Source organism: Mesoplodon mirus (genome assembly GCF_964341445.2).
Source record: "Mesoplodon mirus genome assembly, chromosome: 12".
Classification (NCBI taxonomy): Eukaryota; Metazoa; Chordata; class Mammalia; order Artiodactyla; family Ziphiidae; genus Mesoplodon; species Mesoplodon mirus.
The window spans coordinates 32,415,778-32,430,358 of NC_138988.1; the positions used below are offsets into that span (position 1 = coordinate 32,415,778).

At 41.1% G+C, this 14,581-nt stretch overlaps 1 protein-coding gene across 3 annotated transcripts in view; it reads left to right on the plus strand.

Annotated features, from left to right (window-relative positions):
• The window catches only part of ARHGEF3 (Rho guanine nucleotide exchange factor 3), a 322,788-nt gene that overhangs the window by 163,616 nt on the left and 144,591 nt on the right, over positions 1-14,581 (plus strand). For all 3 annotated transcript variants that reach the window (XM_082639210.1, XM_082639212.1, XM_082639209.1), the window contains one exon: positions 6,806-6,868. In XM_082639210.1, coding sequence (XP_082495336.1) covers positions 6,806-6,868 — 63 coding nt within the window. The remainder of the gene's footprint in view (positions 1-6,805; positions 6,869-14,581) is intronic.

The window sequence follows — 14,581 nt, forward strand, 5'->3', positions numbered from 1 at the left end:
CCCGTAAGCACATCAAAGAGTCTAGAAAAAAGGATCATGGTTCCTGGATGCTGGAAAAGGGAGGATATTTTAAAACTAAGGTATTAAAAATGGAGTAGGGGGTCCCTCTCAATTCTCTTACTCAGCCCTGAAGCTGAGACAGAGGAGAGATGAAATGTAGATCCTCTCCCTGCTCGAGCATGAGTTTAGTGAGTCAAGTTCCAGCTAAGGGCAAGTACAAGAACACAAAATCCTTTTGCTAATGTCTCCCTAAAGAAGGCACAGATGAAAGGCCTCATCAGAGCCTCTGAAACCACCAAAGCTGTTTGCCAGCAGAGATAAATCAGAAAGGTTTGAGATCTGGTTTGAATTTAATAATTACAAATGACTAATCAGGGGCCATTTGCTGTCAAGTCAGGAGCTGCACTCTCTCCATCAGTGCATTTTTGCTGCTCTGGTCACTTGGTTATTAAATAGAAAAGCCCTGTGATTAAATCACAGGGCTGTTCTGACACTAATCAATTCAATCTCAGCCATTTAAAATTAAGTCAGGCCTTGCGCTTGCCCTGTCTTTGTTTCAGAAGTGGGAACAACACACTGCAAACGTGACTGAAGGTATCCAGAGAGCATCCATTTATAACCCTGTGTGATGTGGGTAGCTAGAGGAGGGTCAGGCTGCATCCCAAGCCTCTTATCCATCATCCTGCAGAATCCCCCATCTCTAATGCCACCCTCCCCCCCCCCGCCTGCCTCTCAACGTAACTACAAAGCAGCAATGACAATAGTAGTAATAGTAATTATGGTAATAACCACAGTAGCAATAATAATTATCATTTTTTTATCTCTTGCCATATGCCCAGCCCTGTTCTAAATATTTCTTCTGCTTTAATCCTTCAAATAACCCTATGATGAAGAAATCAAAGTTTACAGAAATATTTTATAGACACTTATATATCTCACACACCTGGAACCTGCCTGGCCCGTAGTAGATCCTAGATAAATATTTGTTGAGTGAATGAAGGGATAGAGAGCAACTTGCCCAAGGTCACACCAAGGAGAAATGATCGAGCTGGATTCTGAACTCAGGTCTGTCTCGTTTAAGCTCTTTATTTCTTTGAGGTATGTAGTAAATGCCTTGTGAGCCTTTTTATATTGTTGTAAGACACACATTGTTTTAAATAAATATTTAAATTTATTTTATACTATTTATTATATTAATTTAAGTAAAACACACTTTGTTTTTAAACAATATTAAAAAAGAAATAGCACTGGATGACAGGAGGATCAGTGGTTTGGGAACCAGGCTGGCGTAGAGAAAACTTCCCTCTCCAGCATTTACTGATTTTGTGACCGTGAGCAAGTCACTAAAGCCTTCCTAGGCTTCAGTGTTCTTCTCTGTACAAATGAACACCACCATGCTTACTTAGGCTGGGCTAAGGAGAAGCTAAAAAGGAACAGTCCTTTAAACAGTGAGCACAGTGCTTGACTCATAGCAGACACCCATTTCCAGCATCCACTTCCCTCCACCTGTATATTGGAAGGTGATTCTCCTTTGATTCTAAGACTCAAAACCTCAAAGGATCCCAAGATTTGGGTCTAGAGGGAATGGAACCTGAGCCTAGTAGGAATAAGGATAGGTTTGGACCCAGGGCCAGCTCTTCTGCAAATCCATCAGCTGAGGACAGGTAGGGTCAGTTCTCCTTGCAGAGAACGTTACCCAGAACCACAGAAAAAGTAATTGTTCCCAGACCATTTACTAATGAGATTTATTTTTTTTTAATTTAATTTTTTATTTTTGGCTGCATAGGGTCTTCGTTGCTGCTCACGGGCTTTCTCTAGTTGCAGCGAGCCAGGGCTACTCTTTGTTGCTGTGCGCGGGCTTCTCATTGCGGTGGCTTCTCTTGTTGTGGAGCACGGGCTTCAGTAGTTGTGGCTCATGGGCTCTAGAGCACAGGCTCAGTAGTTGTGGTGTGCGGGCTTAGTTGCTTCACGGCGTGTGGGATCTTCCCGGACCAGGGATCGGACCCATGTCCCCTGCATTGGCAGGTGGATTCTTAACCACTGTGCCACCAGGGAAGTCCCACTGATGAGAATTAGATGTCTGCCTTGCTCTATCAGGAGGTAGGCAAGCCTAAAAGGAGATAGTCATAGAGTGGCCTGGAGAACAATGATGCATCGTGAAAGTGGATGGTGTCACCAGTAATGAGTCTCAGACAGAGTCCACCTCATCCATCCAGAGATACCTGTATCTCCATCAGAACTCATATCCATATATACAGAAGACTTTGCCCTGTTGCAAATTAACAAAGAGCCTCCTGGTTGTTTTTTGATCCAAGAAGCATGAGAAGGTTTTTCCAGCACCTAAGCACTTCTAGAAAGTGTCTCCATCAAATATGAAACCCACGGGGCGAAGAAATCAGATGGTACACTCACACCCTTTGTTCCCCTACATTCCCCTCTGTAACTGCCTTTCCTCCCTGCCTCAGATAGGTGTTCAGACAAAGGGTTCAGGTGCCTGTTAAGTTCATTTATGGTTTGGTTCAGCAGGCTGTTTCATTTCAGTTGAGGTATTATCAATCCTGGATTCCTTGCTCCTAAACCACAGAGGCTGAGTGCTCATGCTGTTTGTTGTTCAGGGCAGTGCATGGATGCTGCCTAGTCATGGGTGTGCCTCACCCTTGAACAGACATTCCTTCTCATAGGAGGAGTGGAAATCACCAGTATCGCACTTGGACCAATGTCTGAACAGCTGTAATTTTTTTTAACGTGTCTGTATATTTTAAGGAAAATAAATTCCCCTGCTGGTAAGGAAAAACTCTCTTATTTGAAAAGCAAAAATCGTAGCTTGAACTTGTATGTTTTGAGTCTCCAAGGAAATTTGAGGTTGAAGAATTTCAGCCTTCAGTGATCTTTGCTTTTGAGGTTTTGATTTAATTTTGGCAGCCAGGTGGTTAGCGGAAGGGGAGGGTGTCACCTCAAGAACACTGGCCTCCTTTATTTATTCTTTTTTTAGTCACTCATTCAGAAATTATTCATTGACCTACTGCTCAGCACTGGGCACTGGGGTTTAAAGTTAGGTGCCCAAATCAGCGAGCCCAGACTACAGCACAGTCACTGAGCTCACCCAAGGCGCTTTGCTTTTCATGGTTGAAAGAGGAGTGGACTGTGCATTCACTTCAGTAAATTTGACAAGAATAACATGGTGGGTCTGTGGGTCTTCAAATAGGCTAAGAACCCGTGAAACCAAGTATGTAAATGCAGATGTTTCACATACAGTGTCCTTCCTGTCTAGGAACTCCCCCAAGTCATCTGTCCATGGCTTCCGATGTACAGAGGAAGGGCTGTGCTGGGCTGGCAGAATGGGTGCCTGTTTGGTTCCCTCCATTCCTTCTACCTGTGCCCCCCTCCCTGAAGTTGGGTAATTGGTAAGGAAGACAAGCTTCTCAAAGGGAGCAGGGCCAAGGGCATCATCATCAACAACAACAACAACAAAAATCAAGAAATACTCTTCTGGGGGAGTTGGCTAGGTTCCAGGTACTGTACTGGGTTCTGGGAATGTGATCATGACAGACTATATCCTGACCTTCATTAGAAGGTCAACCAAAAACTAGAAAACAAAAAATTAAAGTATCTCTGTAAAGCGGGTCTCCCCTGCTAGTCTCTGTCTCAGCATATTATCTGACTCATTCACAGCAGAGATCACAATCTGTAATTATTTTGTTTTCTTTTTATTCCCAATTAGAGGGCAGGGGGCATGCCTGGCTCATTCACTGCTGGATCCCGGGACCCAGAGCAGGGCCCTGCACATCAGAAGTGCTCGGTGAACGTAGAGCGAATGAGCAAAAACTAAGTGACACTGTGAAATGTTTGCCTGGGCCCGAAGTTTAAACTTCAGGCTCCTTCTGTGTTGCTGGCCATGATCAGTCACCACCCGATGTAACGGGAATTGAAAAGAAAATCCACTTTGATAATCCATGCAGACTATATTTTATAAAATATGTGGGTTTCTTAAGGAGATCATTCTATCCCAGATTAACTGGCTGTGGTTTAATTTAAAAGGCCACTAGAGGACTTTTGTCTTCTGGATTTGACACTTGGGGTGCCTGGAAACATCTCAGGTTAGTGCTTAGGAGGCTGCATTCAAGCCCTGGGTGATGTATTGAGTTGGTCTCAAGAGGACTGAGTGCCCGTGAGGGAAACAGCCTCTCTTAGTATCCCCTTTCCTTCACCAGAGTGGGCCTCTTGGGGTAACAGGCTACTATTAACATGTCATGTTGACAAAATCAATGAGCGCTCGAAATGGAATTGTAGCATCATAAAATTCCATAATCTGACAATACCAGGTAGCGGTTTTCATCTTTGTAGCTTACAGTTTGGGTAATACGTAATGGGAGCCACCATTTATTGTGCCCCTACTATGTGCCAGCCCTCATTCCAGGTGCCATATACACATCATTTATGATCCTCAGGACAGCCAGACCTGGTGGGCATTATTTCCACTCTACAGGTAACATCCCAGAGCCTCTGCCCTCTCATGGAATTTTCCAAGATTCCAGGTATAATTCTGGAGCCTCTCAAGGCAAGAGAAGCCAGACTCAGGAAAGGGCACAGGTTATCCCGGGCGGCAGGTCACCAACGCAGCTGTTCCCCACTTTTCTACCCCAGCACGTTACTAATTGATGGCAGCCTTCTCTCACTTGCTATGCTGTGGAATCCTTCGCAGTACAGCACTCCAGGCATATGCTACCAGACATTCCAGATGGCAAATGAGTTGTAACCTATTTGCCAAGCATGCTTTAAATGGTGTGTGTGTGTGTGTGTGTGTGTGTGTGTGTGTGTGTAAAGGGTTTTGCCCTAGGAATTAGAATCCTGGATTCAGAGTGTTACACTGTAGCCATGTAACTTGGAATAGGTTGCTTATCTCTTCTGACCTCAGATTATTTATCCATAGAATGGGAACTATCCCTTGCCATACATGCCTCCAAAAGTCACCATATAAATATAAGCCAGTGACTTGGCTTCAAAGACACCACAGTGCTGCTTTTAATTGTAACTGGATGATGAGGCAGTATGGGTCATGTCCCTACACAAACATGAAGCATCCTCAAAAATGGCAAGTGGCTATCAGCTTCTTCTCAAGACTCCTCCCATAGCCCCTGAGCAGAGTATTTGACTCCCTAAAAATCACATGGTGAACATGTTAATGAAGATTCTTGGACACTGTCTCAGAATGGCTGATTGAGGATCCTGGCTCCTGGCATTGGATCTCTAAACTCTTATACTGCTCAAGTGGAATAATATATAGGATCTAGCATTCCATACTCTAGATAGAACCATGTTCACCTTTGGAATTTTAAATGTCTGTGTAGCTGATGACAGAAAAAGAGGCCCCAGTCTCCTCCACATCTGTGTCTGACAAACTCTTATTCATCCTTCAGACCTATTCAGATGCCTTCTCCTCTAAGAAGATATCCCCAGATCCCACTAAGGGCAAACTAATTACTCCCTCACTGTGCTTCCAGAGTCCTCCAACCCACATTCTGAGCACCTACTATGTGCCAGGCACTCTGTTAAGTTCTAAAATGCATTACTGTATTTACTCCTCCCCCTTAGAGGATAAAAGCTAATGTTATCACTTCCAGCTTAGAGTTGAGAAAGGGTGACTCAGATAAGTGAAGTGACTTTCCCTAGGATAACTGGATCTTACTGCATTATAATCACATCAGAGTCTGTGTCTCCTACATGAATGTGAGTTCTTTTAACTGTGGAAGTTGCTGATCTTGGCGTTCCTGGGAGCAAACACAGGACTTAGCACATAACAGATGCTCAACAAATTTTTGTTGATGTGAAGAAATTATAGAACAGTTATAGTGAGACAGACAAGGACAGCTCTGGTTGCTTTCCAGTCTCTGCCTGTGTTCACACTCATCATCTGATAGAGGAGGAAGAGGAGGAGATGGTGGACTTCTTTGGGGGTTGAAGACTCCAGATATCTCTGGATTCCACTGTAACCTCATACCAGTGATTCTGGTCCTTTGGTGGCTTTCTGCCAAGTAGAATCAGGAGACTTAGCAAGTCACAAATTAGGGACTCAAGAAATACTCGCCTGATTGATTAAGCAGGGGATATAGAAGAGAGGCAAATGTATCTTTGAAGAGCTTTATTGTGTCTGTGGATGGAGTTTCTTTTCTTTCTATAAAGAAGATAATGTATTTTCCATACCCAACCTCATTGACTTCCTTGGTCATAAGTTCATTTCAAATATAATTTTCTTCAGTTCAAATAATGACTTTTGTGAACCTCGGTGTTTATGGCTAGAACATAGGAAAGTTGGAGAAGATGTCTAAGGTTCTTTCCAGCATTCTGGTTCTGTGATTACATCAGCACCCTGGACAATTAGAACAAATTTAAATTACCCAAGTACAAAGCAGCTCTAAAAATGGAATATCTTTAAGTGAATTAGATTTTCTTTCCAGCCTAATCTCTTCTTCCAAGTTAAAAAAAATCTGAACTTTGTGTCTAAATTTCTAAGCCTTGATATACAGAGACATTTAGGAAAAAAGAAAAAGGAAATTTAAAGAGAAACAAACTGTAGCTGCATGAATAAGAACAATAATGCAAACCAATTATCCTAGAGCTTGATAGTTTCCCGTAATTTCTTAGGCTTTCTTAGAACTATTCATTTACATAGCTTGGTTAAAGGTTTTGCATAACGTGGTAGAAATGATAAGGATTACATGTGCTATTTGTTGGCATTTTTTCTTTCCTTAATCAAAGCCATAATCCTTGTTTACATTTGAACTTTGTTTTATCGTTTGTTTCACAGCGAAAACGGAAGCAGAGCGCCCAGGATGAAGATGCCGTTAGCCTTTGTAGTCTTGATATAAGTGTAAGTACAGTCCTTCCTGTGTCCCTGCCATGAGAATACTTTTCATCTCTGAATGTATTTGTTAATATGCTGTGTGCTTTAAGTGGGCTTCCAGGATCCAACTGTGGAAGTTGCAACCTGGGAGGAAACTCTTTAAAAAAAAACATTTCATTTTACTGGAGAAAGCTGTGTTGCCAACTTAAACTTCAAAGCCAAGCTGTTTATTGCCTGTGTCTTTTCTCTCATAAAATAAGTTATGAAGTCAGTACATCTGTGTAGAATCTAGATAAATGCTGCTGTGCCATGTTAGAGGCTTGGTCCAGAACATGGACCAGATGTTTGTCCCCTTTGGGGGAAGTTGGCAGGTTGGCCCAATTCAGGCATCTGGTGGCTCAAAGGCCAGAAGTCTCTAGCAACATGGCTGAGGGAGTGGCTTTGGATTCAACAGCTCTTAGTTTGAATCAAGATTCTATACTTAACAATTGTGTGACCCCTATCCTCACCTCTATTTCCTCATCTGGAGAAGACTTAACCTAACAGGATTGTTGTGAGGATCAAACAAAACAATAAAAGTGAGACTACCAAGCACATTGCCTGGTACATACTAGGCACCCACCAAATGCTAACCTCATTGTGTTTTCCTTTAAAAGCAGAAGTTTGCAAGAGTTGTTTAAGTGACCTAGTAGTTGTGTGCTAGTGATGACTGAGGTTAAAAGCTTTCTTGGATTTTTCAGGCCCACATCCTTGGATGCTTAATTTTAGTAGCTTTCTTTGCATGGCCTCCTTGTCTCCCTACTGACACAATTAAGAAGCCTACCTGGGCTTCTGATGCTCCCATCACCAGGGGCTGGGGGAACCCTCCCTAGGCTCCCCATGTCTATTCACCTTTCACACTCCCTTGAAGTTTAATCATTGTGCACAGTGGATCCATCTAACATTAGGCCCTGGTCTTTCTCCTCTACAGAGGCCACAAAAGTCATTGTTGTGAGATGAGGCTTCTATGCTAAGAATTAAGAACTGGGTCGTTGTCCTGGCTCTGCCTATAACTAATGATGTAACCTTGGAAGTCACTCTCTGGGCCTCATCTGTTAAAAAGATAGATTTGAGATCAAGTCTTCTAAAACCATGGTGAAAATTTGAAACTTCATTGAACACAGATTATTGGGTTCTCATCTGATGACATTTATTTACCAATATAACAGTGCTCTCTTAGTTATTTTTAATTGTGGCAGAGTTTTCTGTGATGCAAACAGCCATCATGGAGTGAGCCTGAGCTAGCATTAATGTACTTGCACATCCTTATTTTACCATATGGTGTTTGTTCCAGTCTTTAGACCATCAGGTTGATGGAGTTGGACCAGTTATTAGGTTGCCATGGTAACAGGACAAAAAAGATGATGGTCTTCTGGGTTTTACTTTACTCACTGAATGTTTTATTGTTGACAAGTGAAGTCTTTGGAACTTCCCTTATTGGCAACAACTTTTTGGTGTTTGAATGTTTTCAATTTTGTGGCAATTATTAGAATCATTGATGTTCAGAATATATAGAACCCTTAGCCATCATGTTGTCCAGTCCCCTCACTTTGAAAATGAAGAAGTAAAAGCCCAGGGAGATGTAGTGATTTAATAAGATCTTAATCTAGGTCATTTCTAAGATCATGCCTACTATACGCTTTTCCTCAACTATGATTATTTTTTAGTAAAACATGTCTCTAGAAGCTTTATTCAAAGAACCACTAAACTCTCTTATATGAAAAGATTATTTGCAACCACTTGTTGTGATATGGTTTTTGTGCTGATTGGCATCCATGACCTTGCCTTCTTGTCAAAGTCATCTAAGCTCATGTAATGAATAATTTGATGTCTTTTCTCCTTATGCAGCTGCAGAAGGTATTTCTCTCTCTCTTTTTCTCTCCCTCTCTCTGTCCTTCTCTCTCTCCCTCTCTCTCTCTAACCATCTCATATCATGTTTTGTCACAGTTAAGAGAGAGACTTTTATGGAAAAGAAGTCTGCCTTTGTGCTCAAGGAGTCAGCTATGGCCAAACTCCTTTCTGATTTGCCTGACATTTTTCCTGAATCTTGGCAAATAGATTCCAGAACCGGGGCAGAGTTTCCTCCAAATATTGTCACATAGTATTATAATCATTATAAAACTTAGAAGAATCCTAGAAGTTGTTGGAGGACATGAAAAATGGTGTTTTGCAGTTTTACTGACAATCCAAGCTGTATGGAGATGACAGGATGTGTGACATATCCAAATGTGGCCATGGAGGAAGTGTCACTAATTTTCAGTGCCTTGCACCTAACAGGCACTCACTAGAGATGACTTGAATTGAATGAAGTAGTGGGTGGAACCACTCACGAGAAGATTGTAGCCATAAAGGCTACAATGTCTAAATAAATATCTGAGTCCAATAAATTAACTTCTCTAATAGATAAATGGCTTTGTAGTCTCCCTAAAGGTGCTTTTAAATGGTGATATTCAGTAGTCACAGTCCCTTAACTAACCAGCAGCATTAATGAAGAGTTGTTTTGAGCCTGTTTCTTAGTGTAGTGGAAAGTATCTGAAAAAAAGGTGGGTTCCAATGGATGACTCATACTGGAGGATGTGAGGGTTTGGGAAAGTAATATTAGTAACTCTCAATTTTGATTCCACTTAATAAGTGGAAAGATGTTCACCATATGTGTGCTTTGAACAAGAAGTTGCTAGATGGGGGACGGGGGTCTTTGGGGGATCATGGTCAGGTTTCCATTGAGTCCTAGCCCCATGCTGCACAGTGAGCTCTTGGTAAATACTTATTGGTTGATGAATTTTAACAACAACAAAACAAAAAACAAAAAAAAACAGTGAGCCTTCCTAGTGTGTATGTGGAATTCAACACACATACCCCCCTTAAAGAACTATATCTGTGACGTAAAGTTGGGAAACGTTAACACAGAAACTTTCCCCCTTTGATTAAAAAGCATATATAGGTGTCTGAGTGATGATAACACCAAACATTCCCATTGACATCTTGCTTTATTTTAAAGCGTCAGATGGCAATTCTGATAGGTACCTGGAAGGGAGTTTTCCTTCTAAACTCCTCTGCAACCTTCTATTGAACTTGGGCTTAGAGACCAAACAGGAGTGTGTAAGCTAAGAAAAGAGCTTATCTTTACAGAAAGGGGATCCTCAATTGTTTGAGGTGGGGGGTGTTATGGACTCTTTTGAGAATCTGGTGATAACACTGGGCTCCAGAAAACTTTACAGGATTGATGTGTGACGTCATGGGCCCCAGGGAGCCCAGCCAAGACCCCACGTTAGGAGTTCCTCTTAAAAAGGAAATTGGAAGGGTCTTAAGGCATGGTGACGTATCTCCACAGAATTATTTTCCCACCCTCCACCTCCAGCACTTGGCGAAAAATGAATTGTGACTGGAGAGTCCACACTAGTTGACAATATAATTGGTGTCTATTTTTTCCCACCACTTTATCCAATCCGCTGGCTGAGCCCCCAGCTTCCTGGCAGGATAGAACGCAAACTATTACAGGAAAAAAAAAAAAAAAGCAAACTATATTTTTGAGTACTTTTGAAAACAACTTGCAGAGTGGAGAATGCTCCCAGCAGCCACCTACAAATCTCCTCTCACATCAGAGGATATGAGTGGGATGGTTTCAGGGACATCGCTTCCCCCACAGCACTTTTCCAGTTTAAATTCTAGTGGGTGAGAGATGCCTGAGGGAAGAGCTGGGTTTCATGTTCCCTCAAGAAAGGCCCTTGGCAGAGGAGCCAGGTGTGCCCCTGACGCAGGGCACTGCTTAGCACCAAGCATCCTTTATCAAAAAACATATGAGTTTTGGTGTGGACGTAAAAATAGTTTCCTGTGAAGAAACAACGTAAAAGATAAAAAGGAATATGTGTTCTCTGTAGAAAATTTGGAAAATGTGAACAATAGAATTCACTGATACTCTCACCTCAAAAGTAGTGGCTACATTTTGATGTACCACCTTCCTGACATTATACACACACTCACTTAAAACTTTTTCATTGCAGACATACAAAATGGTATAAAGGATAATATAAAATTCCATGTAGCTACCAATGCAAATAAAGAAATACGCCCTTAACAACAACGCCACAGGCCCTTGTAAACCACTTTCTCTGCTGAGTTTAATGTTAATTGTTGCCTTCCCTGTCTATAAACTTGCTATGTACATGTATCCCTAAATGGCACATATATTTTCAACCAACTTTTTTTTTTTTTTTTTTTTTTTTTTTTTTGCGGGTTCGCAGGCCTCTCACTGTTGTGGCCTCTCCCGTTGCGGAGCACAGGCTCTGGACTCACAGGCTCAGCGGCCATGGCTCACGGGCCCAGCCGCTCCGTGGTATGTGGGATCTTCCCGGACCCGTGTCCCCTGCATCGGCAGGCGGACTCTCAACCACTGCGCCACCAGGGAAGCCCTCAACCGACTTTTAAAGTTTATATAAGCACACAGTTTTAAGAAATTGATATCATAACACATATTAATTTATTCCTGTATTTTCCATTTACTATACTGAGATCGTGTCACCACATCCTGAAATATTCTTCAAGAACATTATTTTAAGTAACCATACCTTGTCAAATGGATGCATCAGATTTATTTAACCAGTCCTTCCTTGGATATTTAGATAAGTTACAATTTTTCACTATTATAAGTAACACTGTTGGGCATCCAAGAATATCTTTGTGTGATCTTTTATCAGTAGGATAAAATATAAAATGCCTGGCTAAAAGGGAATGAATCTTTTTTAAACCTGTGAACAGCTTTATACCCCTTCTGGCAGTGAAAGGTAGAAATGCAGTTCAGAGCAGCTGAGTGTCTTGTATGGAAACTCAGAATGGGGGATTGTTTTCAGTTTTCTCCCCCACATCACTCTTTCAACTATATTGCTGGTCCCTTGCTAAGTGTAAGTTTAGATGGGACATTTGCTTGCACCCCTTCTTCAGGAGGAGCCCCTTCTGTTGCCCGTGGCAGGGCCCAGGCCTTGCCTGTGCTTTCCAGTTACTTACCCTGTTATATGGATGCTCAAAGCGCAAGAGTTGATATACTGATAGAGGGGGAAGCTTTCCTGTCTCGTTGAAGCTAAATGACATTTCATCGCTAGGATATGTTAAACTAGACATGGAACAGCAGCAGGATTATATTATCTCTGCTCAGCAGAGTCCAGATAATTAAAAAAGATACCATTTCTGTGGTTTTGTTTCTCTTGCTCTGTCCTGGAACTTGCTAACTGGGGAGATTAGCCTTGCCCTGGCCAGTGTGAGGCCTTGATGAATTATGTGGGAGATTTTAATAATGCTCTTATCGCCGAGGAGACCAGGCCTGCCCTTGAGACTAGGTTGTCAGTAGCGCATACCTGTGTTTAACCTGATGACATTTTTTCTATTTGGGATTTATGATCTGCTCTTGCTGCCTACGAAATTATTTGGGCCTAAGGTAGTGGAGACCCTATGTTGAGTCCCAACCCAAGTCTCTGATGGCAGATGTGCTTATTGTTGACACAGGCACATTTTATCATGCCTTTGGCCTAATTGATTAGGTTGTGGACTGTAATCATTTCGCCGTGTACTCACTGTGGTCTTTTCTCTGTGATCCACCTCTTGAAAAGCACAGTGACAAAAAAATTCCAAGGAACTTCAGGACACACTCTCAGAAGTTAATGATGTAACAAAGTGTCCATCATCATTAATTGCTCCCCTTCAGTGGCCCCCATGGGGCCCATGATTATTGAGGGTTCCTGTGTTCTGAGAATACCTATTTGTTAGAATTTGTTATCAGAATTACAAACTTTGGAGCTTAGGGACTAAGCATCAGTCTGTACCTCAATTTCCTCACCTATAAACTGAAATAGTAGCAGTGCCTTGCCTTGGAGTTGTAAGGACTAAAATGAGTTAATTCATGTAAAGCACTTAGTGCCTGGCCCCTGGGTAAGCACAAAACATATTAGCTATTGTTGCTGTTGATTTCATAATACAAAATTGATTTTATGGTTAAATTTGAGGGTGTTTATTGTTGGTACAAGTATCCCATACGTAGAACTGATTATGAAATTTAAAAAAAAATACCAGGATATAAAGAGATGTATATGAGGAGTTTTATTACAGCATTTTAAAATAATAGCCAAAAGCTGGAAACAGCATGAATGACCAAATTATATAGAGACTTGTAAATATATTACAAAATATAAGTGTAAAACACAATTACAGAGCACATTACTATATAAGTTATGCCTCTAGATGTTTATATATATTTGTCCACATGAAGGAATAAGCATGGAAGAACATACAGTACATCGTGGATAGTGGTTACGTTGGGAGAAAGGGATTATAGGAAGGGGTGGTTGAGTTCCAGGGGTTCTTAACCTTTCGCATGTTGTGAAAGCTATGAACCTTCCCCCCCTCAAGACTATTTATATGTGCTTAAATTAAAATACATAAGATTAGAACAAAACCCAGTTGTACTGAAATACAGTTATCAAAATATTTAAAAACAAATTTGTGGTAAGAGTTACATGTGTGCTTCTTAATTAATGCGTTAAGTAACAAGATCGATCTGGCAACAAATCTAATAACTAATATACCTTCCATGAGATGATAAGAGTAAATGATATTTTGAAATACCCACGCCAACCACACTGTGATTTGAAAACATAGTGATTTCCGTGGTGACAAAGTCACAGGTCTGCTAATGCTTCTGTGATTTGTGGTCTCCACTCATACTTGGAAGGAAATGCTACATTTTGCTTGTTAGTAAAACTGAAGATGTGTTTTTTTCCATCCAAGCTCACTGAATTGAATCCATGGACTCCGGAGGATTTTAGATTAAGAATCCCTGTTTAAGATACTCAATCTGTTATGATAAGCTTTGTATTATATTACTTTCGTAATTCAAATGACTAAAATTTTTTAAAAATACAACAAATATAATCAGTTTGACCTGTTAATATACGAGGTTGTTAGTGTTTTAAAAGGGGGAATGTAAAACATTATATAAAAGCAAGGGATGGTGATGATGATGATAATGTTTTTAGGAAGACCTTGCAATAACCGTTAAATCAATTCTCTCTACTTGGTGTTTATATTTTTCTTTGAGACCAGCTTGGCTTTTTGAAATAGATGACTTAAATCACCCTAGTAGTTTAGTAGAAGATCTTTTGTGCTTTTTCTGCGATTGGAAAATAATTTTAGGGTAGAAAAATGTTCTTATTTTTTAAAAATGAATACTGAAGTATTTAGAATGTCATGATATCTGTAATTTACTTTTTTAAAAAATTTATTTATTTAATTAATTATTATTATTGTTTTTTGGCTACGTTGGGTCTTCATCGCTGTGCTCAGACTTTTTCTAGTTGCAGTTGCAAGGGGTTGCGGTGCGTGGGCTTCTCATTGCGGTGGCTTCTCTTGTTGCGGAGCACAGGCTCTAGGTACGCGGGCTTCAGTAGTTGTGGCACGTAGGCTCAGTAGTTGTGGCTCACGGGCTCTAGAGTAAAGGCTCAGTAGTTGTGGTGCATGGGCCTAGTTGTTCCGCGGCATGTGGGATCTTCCCGGACCAGGGCTCGAACCCGTGTCCCCTGCATTGGCAGGCAGATTCTTAACCACTGTGCCACCAGGGAAGCCCTGTAATTTACTTTTGAATACTTTATCATAAGTTATAAAGTGAGTATTTTTAAAAGAAAAAAATTATTTTTAATTACACAAGCAACACTGCAT